General features: G+C 34.6%; 3 protein-coding genes across 5 annotated transcripts in view; 1 reads left to right on the top strand and 2 right to left on the bottom strand.

Moving 5' to 3' along the window:
- Window positions 1–5127, bottom strand: part of LOC137389902 (histone acetyltransferase KAT6B-like) — a 37517-nt gene extending 32390 nt beyond the window's left edge. For all 3 annotated transcript variants that reach the window (XM_068076070.1, XM_068076069.1, XM_068076068.1), the window contains exons 1-4: window positions 4942–5127; window positions 4054–4157; window positions 3099–3518; window positions 652–884 (exon numbers count right to left, since the gene is read on the bottom strand). In XM_068076070.1, the coding sequence (XP_067932171.1) occupies window positions 652–884; window positions 3099–3518; window positions 4054–4126 (726 nt within the window). In that variant the 5' untranslated portion in view covers window positions 4127–4157; window positions 4942–5127. The remainder of the gene's footprint in view (window positions 1–651; window positions 885–3098; window positions 3519–4053; window positions 4158–4941) is intronic.
- Window positions 5128–6801: 1674 nt separating this feature from the next.
- On the bottom strand, window positions 6802–18252 carry LOC137390908 (uncharacterized). The gene is made up of 3 exons (XM_068077223.1): window positions 18132–18252; window positions 12729–13449; window positions 6802–6871 (listed from the first exon to the last, which is right to left on the bottom strand). Exons 1-3 carry the CDS (start codon window positions 18145–18147, stop codon window positions 6802–6804), a joined length of 807 nt encoding a protein of 268 aa, XP_067933324.1. The 5' UTR covers window positions 18148–18252.
- On the top strand, window positions 7019–12732 carry LOC137389930 (vacuolar protein sorting-associated protein 37B-like). The gene is made up of 4 exons (XM_068076120.1): window positions 7019–7232; window positions 7803–7974; window positions 8938–9020; window positions 12028–12732. Exons 1-4 carry the CDS (start codon window positions 7062–7064, stop codon window positions 12295–12297), a joined length of 696 nt encoding a protein of 231 aa, XP_067932221.1. The 5' UTR covers window positions 7019–7061; the 3' UTR covers window positions 12298–12732.
- Window positions 18253–20018: the final 1766 nt, after the last annotated feature.

Genomic DNA, 20018 nt, shown 5'->3' with positions numbered 1-20018 from the left:
AACGAGATCCTGTTTGCGAGGAATGTTGGAAGTTTGAGGCACAACTTTAACTTTTCAAAAAACAAAAAACTTGATAAACTGAATTCTAACAATCCAACTACTTTGGCTTGTGCCCAATAAATGAAATATTAGTTTGCAAACTTAAAGCTTTTGCCCAAAAGGATTTTATTGTTTTAATTTCTAATTGTAAGTAATCCTTTCTCACTGGCCAGACTTGAGAAAGTATTCATTCATTATTAGAGACGATGATTGGATTAGTATATTTCACATGGTTTATATATTTCTTCAGTAAAGGGATCATCATATCACTTGATAAAGCCAATTGAAAATGAAATTCACCAAGTCATTGTTGTGCTAGGATTTCATGTAGTCTCAACTTGAGCTCTGCCATCAATTTACTACTGTGTCCTAAATAAACTTTCACAGCTGATAATTACATAGAATTGCATTTCTACCGCACATGAACCACTTGAGCTTAAAATATTGTTTTTCACAAAAAAATAATGAAAAAAACCGGTTTTTTGGCTGGTTTAAACCATTGGTTTATTCGAGTCAACCCTAGACTAAGATGAGACAAACTTTTTTATGACGAATCTGTTATTATCTATTGTGATGACGATGGCATTTATGCCGTATTTGTACATTGCTCACCTGTCCGCTTTTTGAATTCTGATCTCCCGGTTTCATTGCAGATTTCTTAGCGCTTCGGGGGATTTTATACAGATTATCTTTACTCTTGATGAGCATCGAATTTCTTACTGCCTGCCGAGCACTCAACTTGACCAGCCTTATTAGATCGACACCATTCATGAGTTCAACTTTACAAGAAGTGAGTATGTATTCAGCAATATCGTTCAGACTGGAGCCCGCGGAGTCACGAAGCGCTGCAAGAATGCAAAGGGTTACAATTTAGAATTCAAACCAAAAGTGAGCAACACGATTCAACATCGAGTTACCTGAAGCAGCACTAACCTAGAATGCAAACTGATTATATCCCTTGAATTAATTAACAAGTATTTGCTAAAAACCACTTTCGTAAGGAGCAAGTGTCAAATATATATTCAGTCACAGTTCTGCATTGGAAGTAAATTTATTTCAACATCTGCTTTGTATGTTAAATTCCTATAAGAATGTTATGGCCCAAAAATATAATAGCTTTTTAATAAATACTCGGTACATAGCATTAAAATTATATACAAAATTAAATGCAGAAAACTGAATTACATATAAAAAAAGTAAAGACATAGAGTAGCAATATATAGATATTGTTAATGTTATTGTACCAGAGACTTAGAGCGACGCATACTCAAGTGTAAGCTCGCCAATAAGAAAGCTCAGGAGCAGAGGTGGTGACGGGCGTATGCAGACAAACTTATTTGAACCTAGATTAAATTAAAACTAACTGAGCTGATATTTATTATAATTTCTTTACAATTTCTTTTAAATTTTCAACAGCCTCTTCCCATTCACCTACAATGCTTCAACAGCCCTCAGCAAGTCGTAGAATGGAAATCGGCTTGGTCGTAGAGTCAAATATTTGGAAGAACTTTATTTACATGTTGAAAAATGTGTTTATCAAGGCAATAGTGAGTGAATGTTTGACTGCATCAGGTTTACATCTCTTGAGCGACAGCACCAGCCACCAAGATCTACCTAATCAATCACAGTGCCAGCCATCTTTAGCAGCCACATCGGCAAGCACGGCTAGGTGATACATCAAATTTTCAAATCAATACCATATCAATCCGAGTACTTGGAGAACTTGGAAGCATCAACTTAACTTAGTGCCATAAAAAGGGCAATAAATTGAGAGAAAGAAATTTGTGACTTTTTCCCGAATACTAGTTTCATGAAAATTATTGCAAATTTTGCGAAGCTAGTTTTAGAAGGTGCAGAAAATATGATTGCGTCTCGAGTATGCCAAATCTTGGTTACATTATAGGCCTATAACTAACAACTGCATGGGAGTATATAAAACTGTTGATTGCTGTCTACTAACAAACTCATCTACTGTGTGTCAAAGCGAACACGAATACTTTGTACACACTAGTTGACATGCTTACATACATGCTGATTCAACTGAAGTTAAAAATGAATTATCATTTAAAACCCGGTTAACAAAATATTTTCAATCTGATATCAAGAGAATCACCAGCGTGCACGGTATAATAATAATAATAAGCAATGGAACTACCAATAGTAGGGAGTTTCAAATGGCTGCACATATCCCGACTATAATACCTTCTCCACTAGTAAGCCTTCCCTACTACACAGTTTATTACTCTCACATTTATGGACTACTTACAGTTGTGCTATCGATTCCCACTGATGTCATTGGACGCTGCAGTGCAATTAATAGTTACGTCATAAGTTTTCTCTAGGAAACTACCTATAATAGTCCTGCTAGCATCTTAGACAAACAGTTAGCAGAAGAACAAGTTCGGAGTAGTGAGAACATTGCCTCACCTCGTTCAGTAGAAGCGATATCAAGTGACTGAATATGATTAGAACATACTTGGTAAAAATAAGCTTGGACTAGAATTACGCTGCCTTCCATTTGTTTTTGTGCATTAACATAGATGTATCAGAAAGTGAGCTAATAATCTACACCTTCCCATGAAGTACTTGTGAAGGAGAATCTTGAAGGTGTGACACAATAACTTATAACGACTTGGCACAGTAACAATTTATGCATGCCCTCACCAATTATAGATGTGCACCCCTTGGTCCACTAACGACTCTGCGTGTCCATTTTTGATTACTCAATACACCATTTATGTAGATTCAGACAAAAATTGGTAATAAAACTATAGTATGGCTTCTATCGATACACAGCCACACTGAGTGAACTCAAATTTCTCATCAACGCATACCCAACTAAGTGGGTAGAATGACACCGCACTCATGACCAATTAGATTTTGGCTTTTTTACAAATGCTAACCATTTGTGGAACAACAAATGCCACTTATAAAGATATATCAATGCCACCGGTACTCGACAGGAGTTGCGCAATGAGAGGATCGTCTTACAATGAACCAGAGTGAAACATTTTCCTGTACAACAAGACCGTCTGAAAGTATAACAGAAATACACGTACCTTTTACAGCTTGCACCATGAATAAACTAATGTCACTTTTATTGTGCAGAATAGTCTTCTTATCATCAGCACTTGAGTTGACACGAGGTGCTGCCTTACTCGTGCTTACTGCTGTCTTTTTACTGGCCGAGTGACTAGCTGGTACAGATTTAGGAGTGGTTCCTCCTGCACCAGTGATAACATAAGTTAGTTTGTCTGTGTTGCCCCTGGTTATGGTAGTAGTTAATATCTGTTCTTTGACGGCAGTGTCAAGGAGAAGTGAGACAGTCTGTGCAGTTAGGTCATGGTGTTGCCGAATATAGTTTCCAATCCTGTCTTTGTCAGGTCGCTGCTTTTGTGCTTTTATGTGCCGAACAGCATCTAATAACCAGCCAGTTTGAATCTTGGTCACTGATAGCTTTGGGTTGGATTTGGTGGAGCCTGCAGGATGAGATACAAAACAGTTAAAAACAAGCTCTAAAGTACAAAGCTGTCAAAATTTTTAAAAATAAATAGTTTAATACAACAACATATATAATAAACTAATCCCTGTAATAGGTAAGAAGCATAAATTCACCAAAATTTCTAAGAAAAGGAACACAAATGTGCCGTAACTTTAACAAATAATTGACAAATTGTTAACATGTCATGCCTGAACAATATGATGACAGTTGTGTACGTAACATTCTTTGATAAATTTAAACAACAACAAAGTACAATAATGTAAATAAACAAAAACCTAACGGATTCAAAAACTGAGAAAGATTACGACAAATAGAAAAGGTAGCCAAAACATGCGGGTGCCCATGATGCAATGAAATGGAGAACAAATCTTTATAATTTTTCCAGAGTCAAACCAGTTATCAGCCTTGAATTCATAAAATGTTTTTCAAACAAAACCAAAAAAATACATAATGTATAAACTATAAAAAGTTGAACAATTATGACACATGTTATGACATAAACATTAGCTCACTGTTGGTAGGGGTTTTGGTGCCTTTTTTTGACCACATGCTGGTTAAAGTCTGTTGCCGTTTTTTATCTCCCATGGTGTCGTTTTAGCACATTCTCACTATGATCCTACAAATGACATTTGATTGATTCAATATATCATAGCAGTACAGTAGAATTGCTGTTATTTGTGAATGAGATGTTGGCGTTGAGCACACATGTTACAGAGAATATTGACCCTGAAGCATATATACAATGAATTCAACGATTGAATACACGTATAAAATAAGTATAGATGATACTACTATGGTAAACTACAATGTTAAATCTGGTGATACGGTTGGCCATTTGGAAAAGGCAGTAGGCCCTAATGCCATTCACCTATAAGAAAACAATCAGCAATACACACAGTTGCATATGTCGAGCAGTGTAAAAACTAGCCTATTACTAAAAACTGCATCAACTAACATATTGTGATATGCTGGTAAAAATATTGAGATACTTGCTAAATTTAAATCGAACAAAATATCTCAAAGTCGAGTAAACAAAGCTGCTAAGCAGGTGTCTCACAAGCCAACAAACGCACATCTAGCGCGCACAAGAGAATGCCTATTGGGAGCAACGGTGTAAAAAATAGAGCGGCTGATCTCAGTTCAAATGCAAAATCTATTGTATGGTTTGTGGCTATCACATAGTTAAATGGTCGCTAGGTATGAAGTGCATATTATTACAACTGAACGCATATCTGTAAGTAAACTACCCGGTTAAATAGTTGCACGTTTAGATTCTACATATCCAGAATTTTTCAGTAAACCTAACATCAAACAAATTCAAATTGGACAGTTACAATCTCGTACGACAAGCTCCATAGATGGCAAAGGTATTAAGTAAGACAAGGTTCTTATACTGTTACCTCTCCTCCACTAAGGTAATAATTATAATCCAGTATCATGTTCCTTGCCCATTGTGTAAATATTCAACCAACTAAACTATTTAATAAAGGAATATCATATTTCGACTTGTATGATTCATGTGAAAGCAATTGGTTATCATCAATTATATATATATGATTCAGCACATGAACCTGTAACTGGCGCAATTACGATAATAGAATATCGGTTAGCCATTTATCTATGACAATATGGCGGAAAATTATAATATCCCTGCGCGTATGTATTTTGCTTAAACTTATGAAAGTGATTAGTTTGATATTAATAAATTTAAAAATATAAATTAAAATATTAAACAAATTTGTAATAATTTATATTATTGCAACAATTTTTTGATCATAATTTTGATTACGAAGCTGCAAATTATTCGCGGCAGTATCCAAACAGTTTTTATACGGAGTTATCTTTTCTAGAAAATGTAACGATTCAACTTCTACTAAATAACGAAGTTTCCTTGAGAAATCTTCACCATACGTGTATAATATTTGGGTATTTTAGTAGGAGATTTGGTGGAGCAAAAGCTTGCTAAATGTAGCTGTTTGAATTACGAACACCTTACTTGCTTTTGTAGACATTATAGATCACATTAAACGATTTGGCAAATATTTTTGTTATGTCGCATGAGCACTCGTGATAGTAGTCATTTGATTATTAGCTCCTTATTAATTTTGCGTCAGTGTTCTGTTGCTGAGATTGGTAATTTGATTATGTATGTAGAGCTACTAATACAGTTTTTTATACAAAAACAAGGACAACCCGTATATATATAAATATACAGGGTGATCCATTATGCCAGTTGGCATTACACGGATATTTGCTAAAATAAAAGAATCAAATACAAAATATAGCTTTCCTTTTCTCTTTCTGACCGCTCTCCTTTTTACTAAAAAATTTTTCGTGACTTCAAGTGCTTCAAAGTAAGGGAAGGGAGTGCAGAGTTAGATTTAATGTATATTTTGTCTATATTATTTTCTCTTGCAGTTTCATTGTGCGTATATGTAAACGCCTCACTTAGCGGGTTAGTGTGACCCAGCTACAGTTTTTTTTGTTCGTAGCTTTTGCTCTACCTAAGCTTTTAATACAGCTAGTTACCATTGTCATTTCGGCAATACCATTTATTGGCTATCTGCTTAAAGCAATGATATACAGCCCAAATGGGGCTGTATATCATTGCTTAAAGTTACTCTTAAAACGTTTTATTATTGGTGAAAACTTTGATGTTGCAACTGATGATCTTAGTGAATTCTGAAAAACCTCACTTCATAGTTGGTTACTACTGGGCAATGTTAATGCTATAACAGTTTTATGGTGTTTCTCTGTCAGGGTTTCGAAAAGTTTTTTCAGCCAGGTGCTTACTAGTCAAGACATCGTTGATACTGTTTTTTAAGCAAAACTTCTTTATTTTCTTGTGTCATAAAATTTCTTTCTGTCAAGTTAAACGAGTACTTATGCTAGTTAGTTTATGAATGTAACGGTTACAAACTTTATGTAGCTTTTATTTCTAGTATCACTCCAATGGGTTTTTAAAGTCACCAGCTATTAAGTAGGCTTAGTTTCCACAATCGTTGGTAAGATTTTCACATATTTCAAAAGACAAAAGCAAGCCTGAGTGATAATATCTGAAGATTTATTAGTTTTAGATGAGAAATTGTTTCAAATTAAATCAACAGGATAGGAATGAAATAAAATCTTTTGGGCAAATTGATGACCTTAGTGACATCAACTACAGTGAAAATGGTTCAAAACCTTGCTGAGTACGCTTACTCGCATTTCTTACTAGTGATTATTTTCAACGTAGCCTTTGAATATAAAATGATAGTTTTTCAATCTGATTCCAAAATAAAATGCACTGGGCAAAGATAATAGAAAACAGTTATTAGCTTAGCAAATTGGCTATGTGTGTCAGCTTTTAGCTATGACGTAGTTGTGGTAGAAGAGTAATGCTGTCTTTCTAACTTTCTTTAATAGACAATTCTGCTGAAAACATTTTTATAAATCTTTAAAAAATAGGGCTATAAATGCAATATTTGATTTTTGCAGGTTTTCTAGGCGCTTGCTCTGCCAAACCCAGCTTCAGTTAGCCATGCAACGAGAAAACACTTTACACAGACTGAGTGGCAGAGATAGAGGCAATGCAGTTACATTCAATGAAGAGGCTGTGCTTGGTGTGCTCAACTACATGGATAAAGATGATCTACAGGAGTTGCAAGATAATGAAGAGAAACTAGAAGAATTAATTAATGACCAAGATCAGGTACTCACTATTAAAATGAAATGTGTTGTGTCGTTTCTATTTTCAAACAAAATGTGAAGTGAAGTTTCTATTTCAGCGTGTCGCTATTTTAATTGCATATCGCTATTTCAATTGCATATTGGTATTTCAATTGCATATTGCTATGTCAGCTACATATTGCTATTTCAATCGCATATCGCTGTTTCAATTGCATATCGCTATTTCAATTGCATATCGCTATTTTAATTGCATATCGCTATTTCAATTGCATATTGCTATTTCAATTGCCTATTGCTATGTCAGCTACATATTCCTTATTCAATCGCATATAGCTATTTCAGTTGCATATTGCTATTTCAAATGCATAGTGCTATTCTGTTTTAATACTTCATTGTCAATATCCACCTAAATAGATTGTATTAATAGTATAAGTTTTAATCCTCTAGTTTGTCGGACCATTGAATGTGAAATTTAATTGTTTGGTCTGGCTGTGGTGTCCCTAATGTAATCTTTCGAAATGACAGTATAGACACATTTATCACATTTGCTGTGACTAATGTCCGTTTGTGATACTATACAATGGTTTAAAAGGTGAGAAACCTTAGTAAGGATAAAGAGATGTTAGTTGCCAGCAATAAAAGTCTTGCTGAATACAATCTGAAGATGGAGCCAGTGCTGAGGCAAGGCAAAGAGATGCTTGCTCTCCAGTATGAGAAAGCTGGGCAGCTTAAAGAAGAATATGACACATCGTATTCTCTCCTCGGTAAGATTCAACTAGCAAATAGGTAAGCTAAATTGGCTTATTATGTGCCAGAACGTTTTGACAACCTGGTACATGTATGATATAAACTGAAACCTAGCCTGTCTTGACAAACTGTTGTTTTTGCGAAGTTGTTCCCCCGTTGAGCGGGGCGAGCAAAACAACAGCTTGTCACAAGACGCACTGCACCTGATGCATTAGCTCCACTGAAAGGGAGTTGTTCTTTTCCGTTTATGCCGCTTGGCTGCGATGTTATGTCGGTCACTCCATTGGTAATCATAACGGATTTCGCGCAAAAATTTATGTAGGAAAAGAAGAAGATAAAAACGTTTAACCAGAGACCAGTCTCTGCGGTAAAGTTAAGTAGAACTTAAGAATAAAATAAATTAAAAATAGAATCAAAAAGAACAAATTAAACTGACTGATACAAAAATAGAAATAAAACTGAATGAGCGCACAAATAACAACGTGTTTAGTTGCTGTTGTTGCCTAAGTTCTTAAGCTCTACTAAAGTTTACCGCAGACACTGGTCTCTGGTTAAACGTTATTATGTTATTTTTTTCGACATAAATTTTTGCGCTAAATCCGTTATGATTACCAATGGAGCGACCGACATAACATCGCAACCAAGCCGCATAGACAGAAGAGAACACCTCCCTTTCAGTGCAGCTGATGCATCAGGTGCAGTGCTTTTAGTGACAAGCTGTTGCTTTGCTCGCGCGCTTACCGGGGGACAACTCCGCAAAAACAACAGTTTGTCAAGACAGGCTACCTGTGACCAGAAATGGAGCCAGCCATTACCTTCGACAAAGCCGTGCTGAAAAAGTGGACTTCTTTGATGACACAGTATGGTCCAGTTTTCCATTTTATGCTACAAAACTGACTAAATATTAATGGTAGACACTGTTTAATGTGCGATCCCTTCAGTGGTTATGTCCTCTTTACATGTATTCCAATGTTTTTTAGAATCCAAATCAAGTGGGCAGTCCCTAGACACGACGCATGCATTATTGCAAACAAGAGCAGCCCAGAGTGAGGAAACATCCGACGTATGTACATTTTTGTTATTGCTAAGAGTTCTATCACCCATTGAGCTCTGCTCACTATGCATTCTTATTTTTAAATCTATATAAATCTCAAGTCCATCATTCAGTGTGTCCAGCTATAGCTATTAAAATCTAGGGATGAAAGATTCGCTTCATGCTGGATTTGATCTCAGAACATCCCATTCACCTGGCGATAACCTAACCAATTATGCTACGCGAGATGTAATTCATTAGGCGATATGTGTCGTTATGTCGGTTAAAATACGCATAGAACTCCGCGCATAGAACAACGTCACTAAAGCTTGCTCCCACGGTTCATATTAGTAAGTTTAGCAATATGGATAGTAGCTTACTGAAATTAGTCATTGGTAATGTGCCAAGCTAATGGCAAGTGGCAGGCAACTACACTATCTGACACTGTTTATAAGCTGTTTTTCATACCCGAGCAACGTTGGGCATTCGGCTAGGCTTCTAATAATGTTTGTATTTCATCATTACTTGAGAAATGCCGTGCGTGACAACATCAGGACTCCCTATAGATGGTTACTAGGTGAATGGCCGGTGTTGCCCGCGTAATATAAGTTTTTGAACAGAAAATGTATTTTTACTCAACATATAACAACAGTTACCATTCGAACTTTCAAACTTCATATCATCAGAAAACTGTTTTGTGCAGTTTAAATTAAGAGAAAAACTAAAATAACTGTTAAGGTTTTCACACTTTGTCAAACAACTGTAACTTTTAGTTTTGTGCAGGTCAAATGAATTAAGAAACAAAATAAAGCAACTATAAGTGTTTAAATGTAAATGCGAAATAATTAGCAAGTAATAGCTATATCTAAGTCTGTTTTGCTATGATTACAATAAAAGTTTATGTGGTAATGATACAATTAATTCGAACTGAGAAAACACAATAAAATTTCTGAATATAGTATGTAGAATTAATAATAAAAATTCGTGCATAGAAGTGTGTGTATAAAAAAGTTACTGTTCCAGCAAAAGCTATTCATCAAAACATTGAATGCGACAATAGTGGTACCTTTCGGTACTGGTACAAATGTGAAAATGAGATATCATACTGTCTTTGTCTGGTACTTTGTCTCACCGAATGGAGAGAGAATGTAGAGGCTTTTTCTACGGAGATAATATAATTGTCCGCATGAGAAGAATTGACTTTGACCCCTGATATAGTAATTAAACCTTACGAAAAACAGGAAATATAAGTGTAACGCACATTTAAAAACTACAAATTAAAAATATAGGTAATAGTAGCCAAACAATTAGTTTTTGAACAATTTCAAAAATAATAAATGCAAAAGATAATATTAGTTAATAGTCTGAAGTGCACATTTTGCGTCTGTGTACGGTGCAAAAGTGAATTGTTCACTGCTATTTTGTAGGTATTCAGGATACTTTTACAATTCCCATTTTATTTGATAGTATGCCTGCAGATAAAGGCGTTTTTGGTATTTTTTATCAACAAAATAAACTATTACTAACTAACTGCATACAGTATATAATAAGAGTAATAGAATGATATGAACTATATTAATAGCTCAGTGATTAAACACGTGGTTTTGAAACTTGCAGTTGCAATCTCCGTGGATTCAAATCTAACACGCAGCGAGCTTTTCATTCCAAGATTTTAATAGCTATAACTGAACAGACAGGCATCTGAACAGACAGCGACAAACTTTGGGACTTATATATATACACAGAGATATATATATCACTATACTATATATATATATATATTCTAACAATATATATATTGTTAGTACACACAGTGACACATGTATATATATATGTACTAACAATAAGGCTTACAGTATCTTTAGTAAAAATTCAGTCCTTTTACTTGCCTTCAAGTTTTTAGAAACACATGTCTGCTTATCAGTACTCTGTATAACTAATAACACGTACGACGTGGAGTAACATGTAGCCCTGCATCGAGCGTTCTATAGTTGTTTTTGGTTTTTATGTTTGGAGCTTGTAATAAATGTTGCCAAATTCATCATGTCTGACATTACCTTAACATACGTAGTCAAATTCTTTTTTCATGTATATGAATTCATCAATAACTGATATCTGGTTACTGAGGCAGTAATATCTACTCTATGTAGATATTATAAGTAACGTCATGTATATTAAATATGTCCAAAATTGTTTGAAGATGTGCAAAGGTAGTTGAGTGGCGCAGATGGCACACTTGGCTGGTAGTGCTGAATATCAGCGTTTGATTCCTGTGGGGGGCAATGTTTTTTCTGACGCTTTTTGTGTGGCCTTGGACAGACGGATGGACACTGCCCTTACTATAGTATTGTACCAGATTATATTTATCAGGAAATGCCTAGTAATTGGTTAGCAAAATGTAAGCGAAGCTACAACAGTACAAAAGCAAAAACAAAGCAATTTATTATGATTTTAGAATGAAAGCACGTCAATACTAATAGAAAAAAGTAAGATAACTGTTCCATGCTGACGCATTCCAAAAAGAAAATTAATAGATATGCAATTGTGTCAAAGCTTATACAATAGATTTAAAAAAATTGAACACAGTAGAAAATTGTATTCAGTTTGACAATATTGTACAGCACAAAGCTCGGACAGACATTATGGCTTCTTTTTTAAAGTTGGGAAGTATAGCATTTTCTTACAAGGTTTTCAAGTTGAGTGAAGCATAGAAACTCTGCTAACTCACAAGACGATCACTGACTTGTTTTTATCATTGTGATGAGTGACTGTAGGCCACTGAAGGGGCTTTGTTGCCAAGACAGGAGCAGAGCAAGTTTAATGGTATACAGCAACTGTTTACTTACGACTGAGCATGCCAAGTTCGTTCTGTCTGCATAACTAACATAAACTTAATATGAACATAAATAAACTTGAACAACTTGAATAAACTTAATATTAACTTAATATTAATATGTTAAACTAACATATTAATGATATGGAGAGGAGATAGTACATTGCTTCTAAGAAAAAATCCAATTGTTTATTACTATTGTAGAACTTGAGTGAGCTTTTTCTAACCAAGCAGATGGAATGCGATGCATTTCTGGAGAAATATATGGAAGAGCGTGCCAAAACACATTTGTTGAAAATAAAATCGGAAAAATTGGGAGAGATGATAAAACAAAATGTGAACCAGGCTACTTGGGGTGGCCCAGAGACACCTGTCAGCAATACTCATACGGGATATCCACAGAGACAGCCTAATACAGCTCCTTACCCAATATATAACAGTATGATGCCGCACATGCCCCCTGTGTCAAGCTAGATGATATACGCTGAATCTGTTGTTGCTGCCACTGCTTCCAAGATAGATTGTCCAACAAAACTCATTGGGATCAGTAATATTGATAAGTTAATAATCATGAAAACTCGCTGTAGCTTTAATCAACAGGTTTCAGGCTATTTAAATGTTGTCTAGATGATTCCTCTTGTGTATACAAGACTGGCAAAAATGAATTAATATATACAGAGTATTTTGATAAAGCAAGCTTAAAGGTGGAGCGCGCTATACAAACCTTTTGTCTTTATTAATTGTTGTCACATTTACACATTTTAATTACATACAGTTCTGAAAATATATGGCTATAACAGTATTCTTTTAACTCAAGTTATATAATGTATCAATAAAAATACAGTAACTGACAACACACCCGCTCTTATATTGAAGAAAAGGGTTTCCTTAAAAATATCAACTGCTACCTCTCGCTGTTCTTTTTGTCAATCCGTTCAACCAAATCTACTATCATTACAAGTGCACAAAAGACTAAAAACAATAAAAGATAGCTTGGCAGGTTGTCAAGCCGAATTGCTCTGCGGTCAGACAAATCTAGCCTCTGAGAGGTGCCAGATATCTGTTTCAAAGGCTGAGCGGACGCAATAGAGCTACTCATTCCTCCTTGACTCATCCTTTGCTTACGCTTAAAACGTTTCAATACTTGATCTCCATAATGCTGTCTGTAATACTCATCGAAGTCATAGTATTCTGTCTTTCCTGTCATCACATTCGATTTCTTTTTATAATTCCTTAATCCAAATACATCCTTGGTCGTTATATCTTCTATATCAGCGGGTTTAAGCAGCCCTTTGTCGTACTTCTTGCGTGTCGGCTCGCTCCCCAACACCTCGTAAGCCTCAACCAATTCGTGAAACTTTTCACTTTCAGAATGTGGATTTGTGTCCGGGTGGTGTTTCTTTGATAACTCATAGAAAGCAGATTTAATTTCAGCCTGCGTTGCACTAGAGCTTATTTTCAAAATGTCATAGTAGTAGGTGTGACTTCGAGCTTGAAAATGTCTCCTAGCTGCGTAAAACCATCTCGCCCAATCAGTGAATGCAATGGGCCTTTGTGAAAGCCAATGGCAGCGGAAGAAATTTGACATCATTGTGCGGTCTCTTTTCTGGATCTTGCATGTCTCTCCTAATAAATACAATAAGTTATACAGGCTTTCTATGATAAACAATTGAAATACAATTACCATAGCAAAATACTAAGACAGCTGTTTCTATTCAATGCAAAAATTCAATCAGGTTTGTATTCAAAGACAAATCTGACATCAAAACAAAATGGTTAAGCATGTATCAAATATATGATAAAATATATATTTATCGTCTATTACTATAAAATTTCACAAATAATTGTAATGACTTATCTAGCTCATACAAAAATGACTAAACTTTATCTTATCCTGTCACCAAATCTATGATTGAAAAAAGCTAATCATTTAATAATAAATACTTGCAAGTTTTATTGTTTTTGAAATTCAAACTAAAAAAAGTCATTTCAAATGATGAATTAGGTACTGAAGTGGCCTGGCAACAAGTGAAGTTCATGAGATACTCAACAAAACTTCAAATTTTGCCTAAGAAGATGCAAATTCTTGATGAAACTGAGTGAGCTGTGGTCATAATTATAAATTATAATGCTACTAGCTGTACAACCCGGTGTTGCCGGGATAATAAAATGTCTGGACTGAAAATTGCTTTTCATTTAACATATAACAACATTTGCCATTCTAACTTTCAAACTACATATCATGAAAAAAGTGTTTTGTGTAATTGAAATAAATTGAGAAAAATAAAAACAACTGTAAATGTTTTCAAATTTTGTCAAACAACAGTTAATCTCTGTATCATGAGAAAAATGTTTCGAGCAGGTCAAATAAATAAAAAAATGAAACAACTATAAAAAGGTTTAGATGTAAATGTAAAATAATTAGCAAGTAATAACTAAATTAAGTCGGTTTTGCTACGATTACAATAAAATATGATTCGGTAATGATACAAATAATACAAACCGAGATAACAAAATAAAATCCTGAATATGTAGATTTAATAATAACAATTTTTGCATAGAAGTGTGCACGTGTGCATAAAAAAGGTTACTGTTCCACCAGAAGCTATCCATCAAAACTTTGAATACGACGATACTGGCACCTCTCGATACCAGTACAAATGTAAAAATGAGATATTGTGCTGTCTTTGTCTGACCAAACAGAAAGATAATGTCGTGTCTCTTCCCACGGAGACAATATAATTGTCCATGTGAGAAGAATTGGCCTTGACTTCGATCTAGTAATTGAACCTTACGAAAAATCTTTCTTAACAGGGGCATCGTAACGTGTGGCCGCATTGGTAAAATAATCAACGTGCGTTATAGCCGAAATGACACACATATCCACATACTTTGAGAAATATATACATATATAGATATCAGAAAAAAACAGTAATAAAAATTCTACTTATCATTATATAAATATGTATAGCAGTTATTGTTTTATTAAAAAAGATCTAGATGACATTGAGCTATGATAACGATTACATTGTATTATTATTTACAGCAATACTTTGGTTGACAGTTTTTCTTTTCACTGTAATCTTCTACCTGCAGCATTACTACTAGCTACGATGCATACCTGTGCTCGGTGGGAATAGACATTATGGGGTTTAAGTTACTTTCAACTTGTTGTTCACTTTATTTGTTTTAGTCACTTCAGAACAAATTGATAAAAAAATGACTTGGCATTAATTGCTTCCAACGAGTAAAAAATATGATAATATGATAAAGCTACAGCTCAGTTATTTAATAATTGAATTCCTATCTCGGTCAACAATCTCAAAAACCACATAGAAATAGCGACAAGATAAGGCGCCTCAACATGAAATTCAAGATACTACGGTAGTTTATGATTCAAGGTGCTTACGATGCAAAAGGTGATAAACATGAAACAATATAAAGCGACTCTAATACAAATAAACATAGTTTCTGACAATGATGTAAAATATTTACGATTGAATGGGTTATAAGTTTACTTGCAACAAAATTCACAATACAATTATTTGGTATCAAAAGATTCACCATGTTTTACTCGGCTGTGTTGTAGGTGCAAAATATGTGGAAATGTGATTACAAGCTCTTAAAAGCTCAACAACGAACAGTTAATCGCAGCCATCACGAAAACGTCATAGTTTAGAATCTCTTTATTTCGATGACATTCTCAAACACTGTAGCTATTGCCGCTATTGTTTTGACACATGATGTTATCATGTGAAATTAAAGGTCAATAAAAGGCTCAATATAAAACGTCTTGTAGCGCTAGTTTATAACAAACACTTCGGGATCTACCGGAAAGCCTGTATCAAATATAGATGCTCGCTACTTTACAGTTTCATTTCAGCTCGGTCTAATCATCTAGTCATAATCTGATCATGTGACCCATACTTCCTGCCAAATAGCGCTAACAATTTCTGCAGCATTTTTTGACTCACAGGTGACCAACAGGCTCCACATGTTTATCAGAGGATGATATGCACTCCTTCAAGCTAAGGTTGAAAGATTAAACAAATATTAAGCTAGGTTTTGAGATATCAGTGCTCAAAGTGACAACCTTACAACGATGACGAAATAGACGCATAAGGACCATAGACATGGTTTTATTGAATGTGTGAAGTATATTTGTGAAAATATTTCGACAAATGAGCTTGCATGAAAGTGTAAACAGAAGCCATCGTGCTCAGCTACGTCCCATTTGAGCCGTTTTGAAAAGGAATTCCAATCTACGGCATTTTCGTAATGGCTGCGATTAACTGTTTGTTTTTGAGCTTTTAAGAGCTTGTAATCACATTTCCACATATTTAGTACCTACCACACAACAGAGTAAGACATGGTGAATCTTTTGATATCAAAGAACTGTAATGTGAATTTTGTTGCAAGTCACCCTTCAATAACACGTCTAAATAAACTAAAGCTATGTCATTTTTAGGTCTTCACAAGACCCACTATAATCAGAGAATTTTATGCATTCATGCAGTAAACCCAAATGAAAAACAATGTGTTTTATATTTTTAATTAGAGGATAATGATTTACTTTTCATTTGTAAATAAATCACACACAAAATATTTAGTCAGCTTCAGAAATGTGTCACTATGTTATTTTAATGCTTGTGATGGCTCCTACACTTCACAATAAAACTGTCATGTTAGTTATCATGCACAACCCACAGGCTGTGAATAGATTACACGAATAGTTAACTCTCAACTTTCACCATTCATGATTAATAATCTCTTACTTTACATAATGAATGTTGTGTAAAATACCAAAATAGTTTGAGGCTGATGACGACATGGTTGGAATAAAAAATGATAAGCGTATACACCTTTTCTTTATCCACAAAAGTTTTTTGGCAACTTCAGAAGGAAAGACAATTCCAGTTTGGTACTTATCATTATCTATAGGCCTATTAATATATCCCACTTTTCATTGTGTGTGTGTGTGTCTGTTAGTCTGCGTTATTGTTACTAAGCTATGCGTGGTATGGATTTTCTTCTAAACATCATACTGTATGTTGGAATTTTCATGGTTTGTTAAGCTTTAGTCATTCCACACTATATCTCCCTCAATTTCATGACCAGTGAAACTGGTCATGAAATGGACCAGTTTTCATTGTTATGTACAATTTATTTTGCTCCCAGTCTGCTTTGAGTAATCTTAAGAACAAGCAGATGTTGTTAATTAGGTGCAGAATAACAGAAAGTTGTACCTAAATGTGAAACTCGCTTTAATATGAGGGTTGTCTCTCTTCTAAATCACAACATCGTGATTTCTTCAGTAGTATCTTATTAAAAAAGTGGTAGACCTTACACATGGAATCCACATTGAAATTTGATATATTAGCAGTTTTTACATACGCCCTTACTGAATTACTAATTCAGTTGTGTTTAAATTAGCGAAGTTGCAAAGATAACTAGTAAATGTTTTGTAATAGTAATTTATTTTTATGGAAAGATTGCACTTGACAACATACTACAATTTAGAATCTTAAATGGAAAGTTCTTAAGTGTAAATGGTTCCATGTAAAGATGACAGCACTTAAAGCATCACAAGTGATTTACAACCGACTGGCCAATCTAATAGATAGGCCTATAGATTTTATTGTAAAACCTCGCGTTTAGATAAACACAGAATTTGTTTTAGGGGCAAACTAAAGCAGGAATAATTATGTGCCTCTTAAAGTCGAATCATTAGCCAGCTTTTCCCATGTAGGCCTATCTCGCATTACAACTAAAGGGTATTAGTGCATGTTTGAAGAATCAGTACGATATATGTTAATGTAATGAGTAAGTTAGTAACCTGTGAATAAGTTCGTAGATAGGTCATACAGAAAAATTATCTTGTCACCAACTATTCTTTACACATATTTATGTTGGTGCTCTTGCAGAACCCACTACAACTGGTTGAACTTAAAATAGTTATCGCATGAGCTGAATTGTACAATGTTATTTTTGTAAAATATTTTAAGAAATAAGATAATGCGTTAAAAGTACTTCACAATAAACGCCTTTACACAAAGCTAAACGAACATGACTGTAATCTGCAAAAACCTAAAGTCATTAGAACGAAGCTCACACGCTGCATAACTGTTATCTTTGCTTTCGAGAAAACATTAAGAGAGAGTGTTGTGTATTATGGTGTTACTTGATCTCCACATCTTGTAGCACCAAGTTCATGTCAATATTCTTCGCATAGCTCGCCAAAGTAAGATAGGTAAAAGATGTGGTACACCACCTGGGCAAGTTAGTGTTTGATTACTTCAACAATGTACCTATGTATACCTCCATCAAGTGTCGAATCTGCTTCCGAATGCTTGTATGACGCTGGCTGTGTGAGAAAACTACCAATGTACCCAAACAAGTTGCTTAACAAATATCATAGACATCTTCATCTCGTTGTAGCCGGTCAGCGTAATAATCTGAGGACAAATAGTCGGCGAAGACGGTGTAAAGCGATAAGTATATAGAAACCGTTTTCGAAACGCAATTTTTTGAACTCCATTATGTATGTACTTATTTAAATTCTATTCTGCCTTGCCTACGGTATATTTTATTACAGCAAAAAGTTTTTAATTTTACAACAATTTTTAAAGCAAATGTTTCGTATAAAGCAATACGCAACCAAATATGTATACTGTGCTCATTTATTTGTATGAGCATTCACTTGACCGTCAAATTTGGCTTGCTGAATTGAATAATCGAGGCTCAATGTACGTATTACGGTTTTACGTATACGTGAACGATAAACAACCGTCGTTTGTTAAAAACCATAGAACGAACGGCTATAAGTTTTCTCGTAACCCTAGACTGAGTTACACGATCCTATTTGCTCCATTTTTGAGAAAATGTCATGCCTTCACCATTGCGATAGACAGCCACTATCTGATTGTATACCTAATTGTACTTACTCATTAAATCATTGTACGTGCACTAATAGTTAAACTTGTAAAAATATGGTTTATGTTTTGATGTTAAATGTGCTCAAAAAGAAACATAAGATTAAATCAAGATAAACTTGCAACGGAATGAATAATAAAGATTGACATAATTTCCCTAGCCTAGAGGTTCATTACGCCCACAATTGTTAGGCGCACACCCATGCTATTACTGCAATGTATACAGGACTTGTGCAGGTGCGCTAAATGATATCTATAAAAATAGTGCTTGGAATTTTCGCTTATTTGTTGATCAGACAATTGATAATAAACACCAATTCATTCTCAGAAAATCTATCACTATCTATCTATCTCGATAAAATATCTCTTGTGGCCCGATAAGCCTTTAGAGATAAGATGCGACTATAACGATAAAAGAGATCAGATATTCTTGTAAAATCGAGAGTTAAATAAACGAATGTCATACCATGCTTATTTACAATATTGACAAAATTACCTTGACTAAAGCTATAATTGTTTATGTAAGGATTACATAGCCACAGAATATACAGAATAGAACACTTGCCATTTGGGAATAGAGTATAATGCACTCTTGACATCTAAGATTCTTTTATTTATAAAATTGCTATGCAGAGGTTTTGCTATTACAAACACATTTTACCTTTTTGACACTAGCTTTCAAAATGATTAGCTTTTTTCTATCAAACAATAAAGTCACTTACTGATTATCTAAGTACACCTAACCTGAGAAAATGTTTGTTGCCACAAATTCACACCAATTCACTAAACCTGATATCTCTACTTTTGGAGCACGTATAAGACGTTCATTCTATTTTGTGAATCTCGTTCTCATGATGATGCACTTTGCACTTGAGTTGAGGTAGTTTACATATGTTATTTATAGTGCACGTGAGTTCATGATCGGCTGGTGAGAATTCTATGGTTACCTGAATGACGATGTCAGCAAAAAAACAAAGGCAGGGTTTGGAGGGTATCTCTCAGATGTTTTGATGGTGTGAGCAATCCACTCAACTGCTTCATTGGCCCGAGGGTAAATAGAGGAGGATGCTACAGCATTAAATCGTTGTTTCTAAGTAAAACCTTGAAACCTGCTGATGAATGTCAAATATTGTCAGGTATAAAAAGCTCTAGAATTCCAGATTTGAAAAAAATTTGGATACTATAACATTCCTTGTAGATTAAAGTGCTGCGATACCTTTTCAATTGTTAGGGACTTACAAGTAAATAGTTTTTCCCTTTTTT

Source organism: Watersipora subatra, chromosome 3 (genome assembly GCF_963576615.1).
Source record: "Watersipora subatra chromosome 3, tzWatSuba1.1, whole genome shotgun sequence".
NCBI lineage: Eukaryota > Metazoa > Bryozoa > Gymnolaemata > Cheilostomatida > Watersiporidae > Watersipora > Watersipora subatra.
The sequence above is the reverse complement of the archived record's forward strand: the minus strand, read 5'-3'. Positions and strand labels throughout refer to the sequence as shown.

Coding starts and splice junctions, on each gene's coding strand:
- LOC137390908 (XM_068077223.1), bottom strand. Junction 6,872..12,728: donor AAAAAGAACAGCGAGAGGTA/GCAGTTGATATT, acceptor TGACACACATAG/CCAATTTGCTAAGCTAATAA.
- LOC137389930 (XM_068076120.1), top strand. CDS start 7,062: ATGCAACGAGAAAACACTTTACACAGACTGAGTGGCAGAGATAGAGGC. Junction 7,975..8,937: donor CACATCGTATTCTCTCCTCG/GTAAGATTCAAC, acceptor AATGTTTTTTAG/AATCCAAATCAAGTGGGCAG. Junction 9,021..12,027: donor AGAGTGAGGAAACATCCGAC/GTATGTACATTT, acceptor TTACTATTGTAG/AACTTGAGTGAGCTTTTTCT.